This window comes from Scyliorhinus canicula, chromosome 14 (genome assembly GCF_902713615.1).
Source record: "Scyliorhinus canicula chromosome 14, sScyCan1.1, whole genome shotgun sequence".
NCBI classification, from domain to species: Eukaryota; Metazoa; Chordata; class Chondrichthyes; order Carcharhiniformes; family Scyliorhinidae; genus Scyliorhinus; species Scyliorhinus canicula.
Window position 1 is genome coordinate 65,155,021 of NC_052159.1, and position 14,442 is coordinate 65,169,462.

The 14,442-nt window shown below is 44.6% G+C and overlaps 1 protein-coding gene across 2 annotated transcripts in view; it reads right to left on the minus strand.

The window, feature by feature from the left end:
- Positions 1–14,442, minus strand: part of LOC119977114 (cytoplasmic dynein 2 heavy chain 1) — a 734,352-nt gene that overhangs the window by 646,274 nt on the left and 73,636 nt on the right. For both annotated transcript variants that reach the window (XM_038817726.1, XM_038817724.1), the window contains exons 14-19: positions 13,150–13,311; positions 12,609–12,707; positions 8,909–9,048; positions 6,806–7,034; positions 3,724–3,851; positions 340–455 (exon numbers count right to left, since the gene is read on the minus strand). In XM_038817726.1, the coding sequence (XP_038673654.1) occupies positions 340–455; positions 3,724–3,851; positions 6,806–7,034; positions 8,909–9,048; positions 12,609–12,707; positions 13,150–13,311 (874 nt within the window). The remainder of the gene's footprint in view (positions 1–339; positions 456–3,723; positions 3,852–6,805; positions 7,035–8,908; positions 9,049–12,608; positions 12,708–13,149; positions 13,312–14,442) is intronic.

Genomic DNA, 14,442 nt, shown 5'->3' on the forward strand with positions numbered 1-14,442 from the left:
GTCCTTTAACCTTCTGGCCCTAATGATGTTATATTTTGAATTTTAAAATGCACCATTTTGCTACCACCTAGGTGCATGCAGATTTACATTAATTCCGTCAGAAATTAGAAATATATAGTAGTAGTTCAACAATGAATCCAACTCACAATGCTACAATAATTATGCCTCACCTCACAAAGCAGCTCACGACCACCTTCTGAAGGATATTTCGGGGTGGGCAAAAAATGTTGACCTTACTATTGATACCTACGTCCCGTGAATGAATACATAAAATAATAGGCTGATCTCAGCATATTAAAACTAGCACTATCTGCATTACACATGATGAAAATGTCTTACCTTGTATGGACTTTTTTAACGATTGAAGCAAGGCATCAAAGAGCATTTGAATAAGATCATCAATCATGGCCTTCACTGGATTACAATTAATTGTAATACAATCCACTTTGATGACACTGAAATATTTGAAAATCTTTTGTAATTTCCATTTTGGCCAAAGGGAACAGCCATAAGAAAAATGTAAAACTTGCTGTCATCCAATTTATTTATTCTCATACTGTACTGACTCTTACATAAACGTTTTACCCTTGGACTCTCACCATGCCATTGGGAATGAGATAACATTCATTAATGTTTTGCTAAGACCCAGAGGGTGGATGACTGAAGGCACTCATGGAGACAGCAACTATGGACTGAACATTGGGCTGAGGAGATGGTACTGGAGGCAGGTGTGTCAGCAATGTTGCAACACCGAATAACGTGTTGGGCGTCCTCACGTGGTCTCACCCATAGCAATTTTGATGGAGGCATTGGATACTGTGTAGTGGCAACTCAACCAAAAGAGATCGATCATCAATTGAGCATGTAAACAAGCCAATTGAGTGTTCATCGTAGGGCAGAAAACGATTTTGGAGGGAGTCATGGGGAACATTCAAGATCACAATTAGATACATGAAGAGGTGACAGCATTGAAACAGGGAGGCAGGGGTGGGGGCAGGTGCATTTAATAATGGTGTATAATAATAGGGGGAAAGATCAGAGAGCTTGCCATGCAGTAGCACACAGTAGCCATTGGGTGTGCAGAGTTCCAGAATGTTTGATCTGTAGACACTGGACAAATTAGGAGCGGAACAAACCTCCATGGTTTATTGGGATATAGCAGGAGGGTCCAAGCAGCCGTTATGGTGATCTGATGGCAGGGAAGGACATCTCGGGACATGGGACTGAGCCACTGGAGATGAGCAGCAATGATGAACAGCCATTCCAAAAGCCAATTGGTTGTGCGGCATGGGTAAAATATGAAGGGCGAAGAGGGCATGACAGCATTATCCTCACCATAGGATATACAGCCAAAGAATGAGCTTCTTGGAAATGACAGTGTTTCAGTGCCGCTACAAAATGCATCAATCAAGGAATAGCAGAAATGTTTACCCTCGGGGCGGCATGTGGCACAGTGATTAGCACTGGGACTGCGGCACTGAGGACCTAGGTTTGAGTCCCAGCCCTGGGTCACTGTCCATGTGGAGTTTGCACATTCTCCCCCTGTCTACGTGGGGTTCACCCACAACCCACAGATGTGCAGGTTAGGTGGATTGGCCAAGCAAAATTGTCCCTTAATTGGAAAAAAAATAATTGGGTATAAATTTTAAAACAAATAATTGTGGGGGAACATCTTCATCCTCGCCAATCATGTGGTAGGCCTGCCAATAGCCTTTAAAGTGACATGGGCTAAACATATTTCCTTCTGAATCCCTTCAAAAGGCAGCAGTGGGCCTGACAGGCATATTGCAATCGACTGCCGAAACAGCATAAGGCAAATCATGGGTGATTTTTTAAAATAAATTTAGAGTACCCAATTATTATTTTTCCTCCAATTAATGTGCACGGCCAATCCACCTAAGCTGCACATCTTTGGGTTGTGGGGGTGAAACCAATACAGACATGGGGAGAATGTGCAAACTCCACACGGACAGTGACCCGGGGCCGAGATCGAACCCGGGTCCTCAGCGCTATAGGCAGCAGTGCTAACCATTGCACCACCATGCCGCCCTATGGATGTTCTTTTTGAAAGGGCATTGTATTACATTGAGTTCACCATTAATGGAGCCACACATGCACATGTGGTATTTGCCTCTATTGCTCAACTCCGTCAAGTGCAGGGGGTTATCAAATGCGCCCACATGGCCATCAACAAACTGACTGAGCAGCTAGAGGGTTTTATAAATATGAAAGGATTCCACGCCCTGAACTTTTAGCTGGCGCGCAACTACAATAATTTTCTGCCATTCTGTGTATGATATCCTGGCAGCTGTCATGATGCCTTCATCCTTAAGCAGTTGGCAAAGGTGTTGCACCTGTCCTTGGTTACATGGATGTCGTTCCATTGAAGAAATAGCTTTTGACACCGATACGCAACTCTTCTACAGAGGCACAGAAGCACAACATTCATGCCATCTCAGTACAGGGGCACTGAACAGCAGGCCAATGGATCATTGAACATATAATGCCTTGCCCGGTTAGGGTGGCCCACTCAATACATTTTCTCAAGATTCTCAGATTGTGGAGATCCACTGCAGTTTTCATAACATGGCTCTCCAGAGAGGTGTGTACCTTAAAGAGGTAAAAAGGAGCAAAATACTTTCTCAGAGCAGGAGGAGGAAGCAATTCACGGGAATCAGGATATGATAGGTATGTAAGGCCTTCCAGAGGCCTCAAAATATTGACCTAGATGGAAGGGAGCCACATTAATTCAGGCAATTTGTCCTAAGGGTGCTTCAGCTGAAAGGCACTCAGCTCAGAAACTCACCTATCTCAAGAGGGAGAATGCATATCCAAAATGCACATTATGCATACTCTTTACATTGTTTTCCACATTGCCTTGAAGACAAATCTCCACCTGCCACTCAATTTCCACAAACACACTTATTTGTGCCCTTCCCACTTAATCATTCATGTATCATAATGTCATTATTATCATGGGAATCACACTGGTTTGGGTTCAGCCATCAACCCTTTCTTTGAATTGGGTCGTTATAACTGAATATAGCCATAGCATAAGTTGCCAAAGTGACCACTAATGTGGCACCTTCCATGTGCCCCTGCACCAGCAAGAGTGCTCCCCTGTGGTTGAGGAGGAGGTGTATTATTCACATGTGCGCATGTGGCTGAGATGTCCATCATAATTATCGCAGTGGCAGTGGAGTTCCACAGCAAGCTGCCCAACCTGTGTCAATGAGGAAACAGCCTCACTCACAAGCCTATATAGTTATGCTTTAGTCAGAGGGTCAATGGAGCAGCTGATGATGATGCTGCCCCATGAGGGGTGCATCCCTAAACATCATTGCTGACTGCATCAGTCCTTTCATGGGCCATGTGAGAATCAGCAGGTTCACCAGCTGGAGGGTATGTGGCATCCAATACACATATCTTTGTGATTTCAGTGGCACTAACTGGTCAACACAACTAAATATTGCATTCAATCTGTGCATGTCAATGCACTGTACTGCATCCAATCAACATGATGCCACTTATGGCTTACCACGAGATTGACCACTCTCCCAATAGCAAACATGACCCTAAGCAAGCATTCAATAAAGGTCCCAAAGAACACCGTAAATAATTATTTCCTGCTTAGATGACTTTTTCCTTGTCATGGTGTAATGAGTTTTATATATATATATAATATATAAAAAGATATATATTTGTAAACTATTTGAATTCAACCTTGGAAGTCTTTCAGAATCCTTTCCTCTGCCTTTGAGAGCCTTAAAATTCTTTTCCCAGTCATGTACAGTATGAAGATGTTCCTTAATTAATGCCTCAATATCCACTTGTCCAAGCACAATCCATTCCTTTAAAGAGAAAAAAACACCATTGCTAATTGATTGTTAGTAGACAATCAAAGTTAATAGTTCCATGTAACTATTTGTGAACTGTTAATTGTATTTGTTTTCAATGTGGACATCAACAGAAATTGTAACAAACTGAAATAACAAAAAAGTACCCAGAACAACCAATAGTTGATGTACAAATTTGATTACTTTGTATTAGATCCTCTGACTAGTGGTTTCTCATAATGACATAAACTAGCTATAATACAAAAACAAGTACTTCAATGTCACATTTACCATCTTTCAACAGAAAGGATTTGAAATAATTACTTTTGATATTAGATTTTTAAAAGTGAAAAACATTCAAACCCTCTCCCATGAGTCAACCCCCCACCCACCCAGACCAACAAGTGCAAGGAGCTTATGTATTATTTTTCAATAATAGAGACCATCCATTCAGCTGTATCTGCCACTTCCCTCTTTTCCCCTCTTAAAAACCAAGCAAAGAAGGTACTCTGCTGCCACACACATGAACTTGCAGAGATTTATCCTGTATTTCTCCTTATTCCCTCTCCAAAATCTTTTTGCCATGGGATCCACTCATGCTCTCTTGTCTCCTCTTTCAAATCAGATGTCAGCAGCCCCATCCTCAGAATTCCTTCCTAAACCCCCCCCGCCCCCCGTCCATGCAAACTGCCATTCCATCTCCAACCGCCCATTAATAATATATCAAAATAGAAGGTGCTGGCGAAATTCAGAAGGTCTAGCAGAATCTGTGAAAGGGAAACAAGAGTTAACATATACGGTGGCATGGCGGTTCGCACTGCTGCCTCACCTGGGTTAAATCCCGGCCCAGGTCACTGTGTCTGCTTGGGTCTCACCCCCAAAACCCAAAAAAATGTGCAGGGTAGGTGGATTGGACACACTAAATAGTTTCTGTGGTCCAGTGCAAAATGTTGCCATGGCGAGTTCTCCCAGGTCTTGGGAGAATCTGGCGCCGATATACTTAAGTGAGCCTAACTGCTCATTTAAAAATATAAATCTGGATCCCACACAGTGGGGGGCAAGATCCAGATCACAACGTCTCGCAAGATCCCACTCATAGAATTTACAGTGCAGAAGGAGGCCATTCGGCCCATCGAGTCTGCACCGGCTCTTGGAAAGAGCACCCTACCCAAGCCCACACCTCCACCCTATCCCCATAACCCAGCAACGCCACCCAACACTAAGGGCAATTTTGGACACAAAGGGTAATTTATCATGGCCAATCCACCTAACTTGCACATCTTTGGACTGTGGGAGGAAACCGGAGCACCCGGAGGAAACCCACGCACACACGGGGAGAATGTGCAGGTTCCGCACAGACAGTGACCCAAGCCGGGAATTGAACCTGGGACCCTGGAGCTGTGAAACAATTGTGCTAACTGCACGAGGGGTACCAAGCATCGCAAATCTCGCGAGAGGCCTCTCACGGGATTTGACGGTGGCGTTGCATCCCAAGTCGTGTGCAACGAAGCGGTTTGATAAGGCCCAATGTTTTCCACATGTTGATCCCATTTCCCTCCTTGGCCACATTCTCAAACTAAACTAGTTAAATGCAACATCAAAATCCTTTTTTGCCCAGGTCTAAGCCTTAAATCCTATATTGTCTCCATCACAAAGACTTCCACGTCAGTAATATTGAACATCTCCAGTCCATCTGCTTTTAAATCCCTCACATATACTTTTATTATGTCCAGACTTAACAATTCCTATTCTCTTCTGGACTCCCATTTTCCACCCTCTATAAACTTGAGCTTTGAAGCCTGTGTCCAAACCAAATTTTACTTACTCCTCATTCTTGTGCTAGCCTGGTCCACTTACATTTCAAGATCCTGGGCGCAATTCTCCCAGCCCCGTGCCGGGCCGGAGAATCGCCGCAACCGCGCCACACCAGCGCGCGATTCACCGAGGTGCGGAAAATCGGCGCCATTTGTCCGGCGCGTTTGGCGTGGCGCCGGTCGAGGGCCGCTGTCCGCAGCCGGGCCGCCGATTTTCCGGCCCGGATGGACCGAGCGGCCGCGTGGAAATGGCAGAGTCCTGCCGGCACCGTTCACCCCTGGTCGCTGCCGTCCCCTATGGGGGCCAGAATCGGTTGACCCCACGCCCATTTCGCGCCGTTCTCCATTTCGGAGAATCGAGCCCCTTTTTTAAAATGTATTTTATTCCAAACTTATTCAAACAGTTACAAATCATGTACAATCCGGGAACATGCTCCTCATTTGACAAGTCTACAGTTTGTACAGGTCTTTCTCCCCATTTTCACCCCCCCCCCCCGCAACAAACATCTCCTCAAACATGGTCACGAACAACCCCCACCTTGCCTCAAAGCCCTCTGCTGAACCCCTCAGCTCATGTTTGATCTTTTCAAAACGGAAAAAGTCATATAAGTCTCCTAGCCAGGCCGCCACCCCAGGCGGGGTTGCCGACCACCATTCCAATGAGATCCTTCACCGGGCAACCAGAGAGGCAAAGGCCACTACATCGGCCTTCCACCCCTCCGTCAGCTCCGGCTTCTCTGATATCCTGAATATCGCCACCATCGGGTCCGGTCCGCCCATTTCTAAATACTTATTTGTATGCCCAACCCCTTGCACCTTCCAATGTCTGCACAGTCCGAGGTAAATTCTGCATTCTTCAATTCTGCATTCTTCAATTCTGCATTCTTCAAACTCTAGCCTCCAAGGCATCCCCCACTTTGCCTCACCATAGGCAACCACAGCTTCAGTTATCCATGAACTAAGGAAAGCAAATATTTGCAGAATTATGGGAAAGAGCAGGGGATTAGAACCAACTGGATAGCTCTTTCAAAGAGCGGGCAGAGCATGATGGACCATTTAATTCTTTGTTGCATTCTTTGATTCTACAACAGACAATAGTATTTCCCAAATTAGAAATTAAAATTAGGTTGGTGAAAACTTAGCAAACTGCTTTACCTGAAACTTGTCCAATGCTGCCGCCAGGCGTTTGAACAGATCTTCTGCTTTACTGAAAACAGTGACAAAACCTTTCGAATTTCTCTCTATCATGACAACAAAAATAGGATCTTCACCCGGCTCACTTGCACCTTTGAACTGGTTTGGAATAGAAATAAACCTCTTCATTTCTCTGTAGTATTTTGCGCGTAGTTCTTCAAATGGAGGCTTAAACTGCAGCCTTCCTTGCCTGTACCAAATGAAGAGATAGAAATTGTTATTCCACACAATGTAGCTCACAAGAGCCAACAAATCCTCAAATTCACATTGCATCCATTCCCTTATTTAGCATTAGTCAAAAAATACAGGCAAACGTACATACAGTCAAGCAACATCGGGCCCAACATATCAATTTTCTTGCTAGCTGTCTGAAAAATGTTAAAGTTTCTAAATCGTTTAAGCAGCATTTTTTCGCTGACTTCTACCAAATAGAGGAAAAAACAAAAGAAAGCCTTTGCTAGCACCTTTCACAATTTCAAGATGTCCCAAATGCTTTCAAGCAATTAAGCGTTTTTAAATTGTAGTCACTGTTGTATGTAGGAAGTGTTATCACACATGGAGGCAGTTTTACGATCAGGATTTTGGTTGGGAGGGGATTGGCGGTGTGGAGTGATACTCTCTGCAAACATTTGATTTTGTGTTTGGATCAAGTCAGGGCCCCGTGCTCTGCAGTTGGATGGGTTGCACAGACTTAATCCATGACCTTGCCAATGATCAATGATGGGTAAGATTGATCACAGACCAGCAGGCAAAAACTGAGAACTTAGCCTGCACTAACCAAAGCTACCAGAGGCAACCAGTGACAGGAACTGGATCATGCGGAGTCCCTGACTGGTTCAGGGCCTCGTGCATGATCACAAAACTGCTCCTGAATAAAATAGACTACCAAAGACTCCGGGCTGGATTCTCTGCCCCGCCACGCCACATTTCTGTTTCACCCCACTGGCGGAATGCTCCATTACGCCCGCTGGTCAATGGGGTTTCCCATTGTTCGGCAGCCCCACGCTGTCGGCAAACCCCCGGGCTGCCGGCAAAACGGAAGATCCGACGGCAGAGAATCCAGCCCTCTGATTATAAAAATCTTAATCAAAATCTGTAACAATCCTTTGTTTTCAAAATAAATCACCTACAGCAACTTTTTCTATGTTAGTCATTCAAAACTTAATACCAGGTTCCTCTTGCTCACTGGTGACTGCAGTCTCAGATTAACAGCGGTGCAATCTGCAAGCAGCAAAGTTACAGATTCACCTTCAGTTTCTGTCAACAGAAACTGTGTCAAAATCCACATCATTATCCAGAAATTTGAAGCTTGCCACAAGTTTTCATACAATTTTCCACAGCAGTAACACGGTTTGACCTGATACCTATGGCTCAGAGAATAATATTTCTTCTGTTAGTCACATCACTTGATGACTTACTCACAGAAACATCTCACCAAATTAAAAAATGCTGAATCTCTTTATAACCAAGAATTGCGATTTGAAGTATTTGTGAAGGTCACGGATCCAAAGATACAAGAGAAGTTTTTAGTCTTATAGAATCATAAAGATTATTCAAATTTATGTTCAATTATGTTCAATTATGTTGGGCAGCACGGTAGCATTGTGGATAGCACAATCGCCTTCACAGCTCCAGGGTCCCAGGTTCGATTCCGGCTTGGGTCACTGTCTGTGCGGAGTCTGCACATCCTCCCCGTGTGTGCGTGGGTTTCCTCCGGGTGCTCCGGTTTCCTCCCACAGTCCAAAGATGTGCAAGTTAGGTGGATTGGACATGATAAATTGCCCTTAGTGTCCAAAATTGCCCTTAGTGTTGGGTGGGGTTACTGGGTTATGGGGATAGGGTGAAGGTGTTAACCTTGGGTAGGGTGCTCTTTCCAGGAGCCAGTGCAGACTCGATGGGCTGAATGGCCTCCTTCTGCACTATAAATTCTATGATCTATTATTCAAAACTATTGCATTAATTATTCATTGCAATCATAATAGCAAAGTCATTTAATGAACTAGATTAAAACTAAAATAAAACTGCTTAAAAAAATAACTGCTAGAAATATTATCAATAGCCTACTTGAATGTGAGCTCAACAACAATTTCTGGAAGGTTTTCATTCAAGGCCTCCAAGCCCATCTGATACTGATGTTCTAGTGCTTTGTACAACTGATGATTCCAATGTTGTCGCCATGCTTTCATGTCACCGGAACGAAAACCCTTTCAAAAAAATCAAATGTAAGATCGGCACTAACTTACACATAGCTGTGATAGGAACAGGAGTAGGTAATTCAGCCCTTGAGGCTGTTCTGCCATTCAAGTACATCATGGCAGATCTGTACTCAACTCTATTTACCTACCTTTGCTTTATAATTCTGGATACCTTACCCAACAAAAAAATCTATCAATCTCAACCTTGATCATTTTTCGCAGCATCCGCAGCCTTTTTAGAGAATTCAGTGCCTTGCCATAAGACAGATTTGGAGGCGAGGAGCCGGGGGGGGGGGGGGGGCATTTAAGCATGCCAGAGGGTGCTGAGGTGGGACCCACCACATTTTCACCTCTGTCCCGATTAATTCCATGGAATGAAGTCTTGTGGACAGCCTTCCCGCACCCATGCCAATGGAGGCCCTTAAGTGGTGAATTAATACAAACTTAAGCACCACGTTCAGCCGCCGCTGGTATTTTACCAGCAGTGGACTGGGCAGTTGCCATGCGCAAAGCGTGAAAAATAAACCCTTTTGAATTTGCTTGCAGGCTCCCAGGATGGGGTCCTCTGTTCAAAGGCACTCAGCATCTGTCAAGGAACTTAACATCAGAAAGGCAGGGAGCATTGAGGGCTGCCTCTTTGCCCTTCTTACAATCCTCTACTCACACTCTCCTCTCTCTTCCCCCCCCCCCCCCCCCCCCCCCCCCCCACACCAACCTCTCCCCAGTTCCCTGGGTCACTGTCAGTGTGGAGGTTGCACATTCTCCCCGTGTTTGTGTGGGTTTCAGCCCCACAACCCAAAGGTGTGCAAGGTAGGTGGATTGGCCACACTAAATTAATCTTTAATTGGAAAAAACAATGAATTGGGTGCTCCAAATTGTTTTTAAAACCTCTCCCTAGTCAGCCTCCCCATGCTGTCCTTGCTCAGCTGAAGCCTGGTCCCTTGCTTGATCCTGAGCCATTGGTGGGTGCATCACCAGCAGTAATCACCACTCCCCCCATGTTGCTTATTTCTTTAAGTGCACAGCCAGTTTAATGTTTTTTGCATATATATGCACTGTAATTTAATGGAGTGATTTGTACATAGTCTGCATGGTTATTATTCAGTTGTGGTTACAGGGAATATTGCTTCCAATACCCAATCAACTCCCCATGCCAGTTGACCTCCTTTCACCCACCCAATTAAACAAAAAGATTTGTATTTATATAGCAATTTTAGGATATCCCAAAGTCCTTTCCAGCCAGTGGGACAGAGAGTGTGAGAGGAGCTAAGACAGGGGTTGCGAGAGGGAAATGGAGGAGAAGTGAAAAGGGGAGTAAAGAGTTTGAGAGAGCATGTGAAGGGGGTGGGAGGGAGTGAGAGAAAACGCCAGTGAGAGGGAGTGAGAGAACACAAGTGAGAGAGCTCAAGAAAGCTAGAACTCAAGACCGCAAGAGAGATAGACATCATGATTGAGAGAGAATGCAAGACAGCACAAGAGAGAGAGAGCACAAGAGTGAATGCAAGGGAGAGCATGTGCAAAAGAGAAAACGGCAATTGAGAGTGTGCACAAGACTGAGAGTGCAAGATCGCGCATGAGAGTGAGCGCCAGAGAGTGCAAAAGAGGGAGCGAGAGAAAGAGAGCGCAAGACCGCGTGAAAGAGAGCAAGAGAGAGAGCAAGAGAGAGCGCGCAAGAGCACAAGAGAGAGTGCGAGAGAGAGCGCAAGAGCGAGAGATATCAAATCAGAGAAAGCATGCAAGAGAGAGAAAGCACAAGAGAGCATGCAAGAGAGAAAGTGTGAGAGAATGCGCAAGTGAAAGTGCCCCAGAGAGACAAAGCATGTGTGAAAGAGAGAGCGTGTAAAATAGCAAATATTAAAGAGCGCAAGGAAGTTCACGAGAGAATGCGCGAGACATCATGCAAGAGAAAGTGGGGGAGAATGAGCAAGAGAGAATGCCCCAGAGAGAGAGAAAGCATGTGTGATAGGAAGAGCGTGTAAGAGAGAAAGTGCATGAGAGAGAGAGAATCCAAGGGTGAGAGACCTGACAACACCCAACAGCAGCTTGTGAAAGCACGATAAAGAGAGCTGGAGATAGCACAAGAGAGAAAACACAAGAGAGCGAGCATGTATGAGAGAGTGAATGCATGCGAGAAAGCACCTAAGAGAGAGAGTGCAAGGGAGCGAACAGAAGATTAAGAGTTGGGTGCAAGAGAAAGAGTGAAGAGCGAGTGCAGGCTAAGAGAAACAGCAAAAGGGAGAAAGAAAAAAGAGGGAGATAGAGTTGCGTGAATGAGAGTAAGAGCAGGAGAGAGATGGAGAGAGAGAGAGCGCGAGCAAAAGAGCAAGGGAGGGAAGGAGAGAGAGTGAGAGCAAGAAAAAAATGCAACTGTAAGAGAGCTTGAGAGCGCTAGAGCTTGAGAAAGAGAGCGCAAGAGGGAAGAGAGTGGGAAGAGAGAGGGAAGAGAGAGAGGGGAGAGAGGGGGAGAGAGAGGGGACAGAGAAAGGAGGAAGGGGGAGGGGGAAGAGGAAGGGGGAGTGGGAAGAGAAGGGGTGAGAGAGGGGGGAGAGAGGAGAGAGAAGAGGGAGAGGGGGAGAGAGGGGGAGAGAGAGGGTAGAGGAGGAGAGAGAGGGTAGAGGAGGAGAGAGGGGGGCAGAAAGAGGAGGAAGAAGGAGGGGGAGTGGGAAGAGAAGGGTAGAGAGGGGTGAGAGGAGGGGAGAGAGGGAGGAGATAGAGGGGGAGAGAAAGGGGAGAGAGGAGAGAAAGGGGAGGGGGAGAGAGAGTGGGGAGAGAGATAGAGGGAGGAGAGATGGGAGACAGAGAGAGGGGGAAGAGAGAGGAGAAAGAGAGAGGGGAGAGGAGAGAGAGAGGGGGCTGAGAGGGGAGAGAGGGAGAAATGGAGAAGGCGAGAGAATGAAAAAGAATGAGAGGGAATAAAGGGAGCAAGTAAGGATGTGAGACGTTGTGTGGGAGAGGAAGGGAAGAAAATGCAGAGGGAGGCTGGACAGAGAGCACCATGTGAAGGTGAGAGCAAGAATGACAAGAGAGATGTAAGACAGAAGACAGAGTTGAGAGGAGAGTGCAGAGGATATAGTCTGTGGAACAAGGAAAGCTGAGGAGAAAGATAGGAGAGAGGGACAAGAGTGGAATAGAGAGGTGAGAGTTAGTGAAGAGACAGTAGTGTGATGTTCTAGTCTGAAGATGACAAATGGCATGAATGAGATTTTGTGACTGATGGGCTAAACTATGGGTGAAAAGGCAGGCAGTATTTATAGGCAAAATTAGGCAGCCATTGTAATAGGGAGGATATTAGAACAGTAGTACAACTTGGGGTTGAATATTATAACACTATATTAGCAACATATTATTGACTACACATTTTAACATTCATAAAAGTCAGCTTGAAAATAATGATTTCACATTAATTGCTACATATAAAGTAAAATTTAATTACATGATTAATATATTTTTTAAATTCCCACATCTCATTAAATCAAACATGATTGAAAAATGTTACAAACCCATTAGATTTATTGGTATGGATGATGTCATTTCTATTTACAATGTCATAAACATTCCAGTTAAAATACCTGTGACTCAAGGGTGGAGAAAACAAATCTCAGCTCTTGCAGTCCATCTTTCCATCGTTGTTGTTGGCGAAGTAGATCAATGTTCATAAGAGCTACGACCTACAAGGATAAGATCTCCCTCATCAATAGCCACACTAACAATTTAATTTGTAACAAACAAGTTGTTTATTAACTGTTTGTATTATAAATTTCTAACTTCAAAACTACAAACAAAGGTGTCATTGGGTGCCGAATTTTCATTTGAGATTGGAGTCTGGATCAGAAGTTCCTGGTGCGCAGCCATCAATCAGGTTCCTGCCATGATCCCGACCCCGTGCTTTTTTCAAAGATGCAGGCATGGGGCCGGAGGGATGTCCACTGATATGATTAACTGTCCAATGTTTGCAGACTACAGGCCTGCAAGGTACCCTAAATGATCCAACAACAGGTTTTTATAAAATAAAATTATTGGTAATGTTTACTGAGTAAATTAAATGGAATGTGAAAAGAATGAGACTGATGGCCCAAATAACCTTTCTTGTCCCATGATTCATATTCTTACCTTATCACGGAAGTCAGTGTGACATTTCCTCAGCTTTCTGTTCTCTGTCGTAAGGCGTTCCGCTGCAGTGTGAAGTTTCTGAATATAGGCCTCTAGCTCCTTCGGGTTATCCCAAGTGATCTGTATTTTACTGCCAGATTCCTTGGATCCAGCTTTTGGGTTCTAATTAAACATGATGAAAATGGTTTTAAAGTCATCGTTAAACTCCTGAACAACTACTGTGCGGAGAGTTACCAAAACTGCTAGACAGTTGACTTCGTAAGACACTCGGTTGTAATCAAGAAGGATCAGAAAGCAGGAGAAACCACCAAGCTAAGATCAAAACTTTGGTCAATACAATGTGCCAAACATGAGTGAAGCAAGCACGGGGTAACACGGTGGCACAATGGTTAGCATTGCTGCCTCACGGCACTGAATTCCTAGATTTGATCCCGGCTCTGGGTCACTGTCCGCGTGGAGTTTTCACTTTCTCCCCATGTTTGCGTGTGTTTCGCCCCCTACAACCCAAAGATGTGCAAGGTAGGTGGATTGACCACGCTAAATTGCCCCTTAATTGGAAAAAATTAATTTTATACTCTAATTTTTTTTTTAAATGAGTGAAACAAGCACAGTTTTTTAATTTAATCACAGATTTGGGCATCATTGGCAAGGCAGCATTTATTACCCATCTCTAATGTCCTGGAGAAAGAGATGGTAAGCCCCTTCTTGATTACAACCGAGTGTCTTACGAAGTCATATCAGAGCACAATTAAGAGGTAACCACTTACTGTGGGTCTGCAGACAGCAGTAGGCTCGAACAGATAAGGATGACAGGTTTCTTTCCCAAAATGATACGAGTGAACCAGATGGATTTTTATGTCAATCCAGTCATTCTGTGATCACCATTGTTGATCCTAGCATTTTATTACAGATTTATTACATTTTTAAAAATTAATTCATTCATGGAATGTAGATGTCGCTGGCTTGGCCAGCATTTACTGCTCATCTCCAATTACCTTGAGGAGGTGGTGGTGAGCCATCTTCTTAAACCATTACAATCCATGTTGCATAAGTACACCCACAGTGCTGAGGCAACAATGTTGGAATGGCAAAATAGTTTCAAATCAGGATGATGTGTGGTTTGGAGGGAAACTTGCAAGTGGCAAAGTCCCATGCATCTATAGCTCTTGAGCTTCTAGTAGAGATTGCAGGTTGGAAGATGCTGTTGAAGGAGCTTTGGTGAGCTGCTGCAGTGCATCTTGTGGATGGTGCACACTGCTGCCACTGTGGGTCAGTGGTGGAGGGAGTGAATGC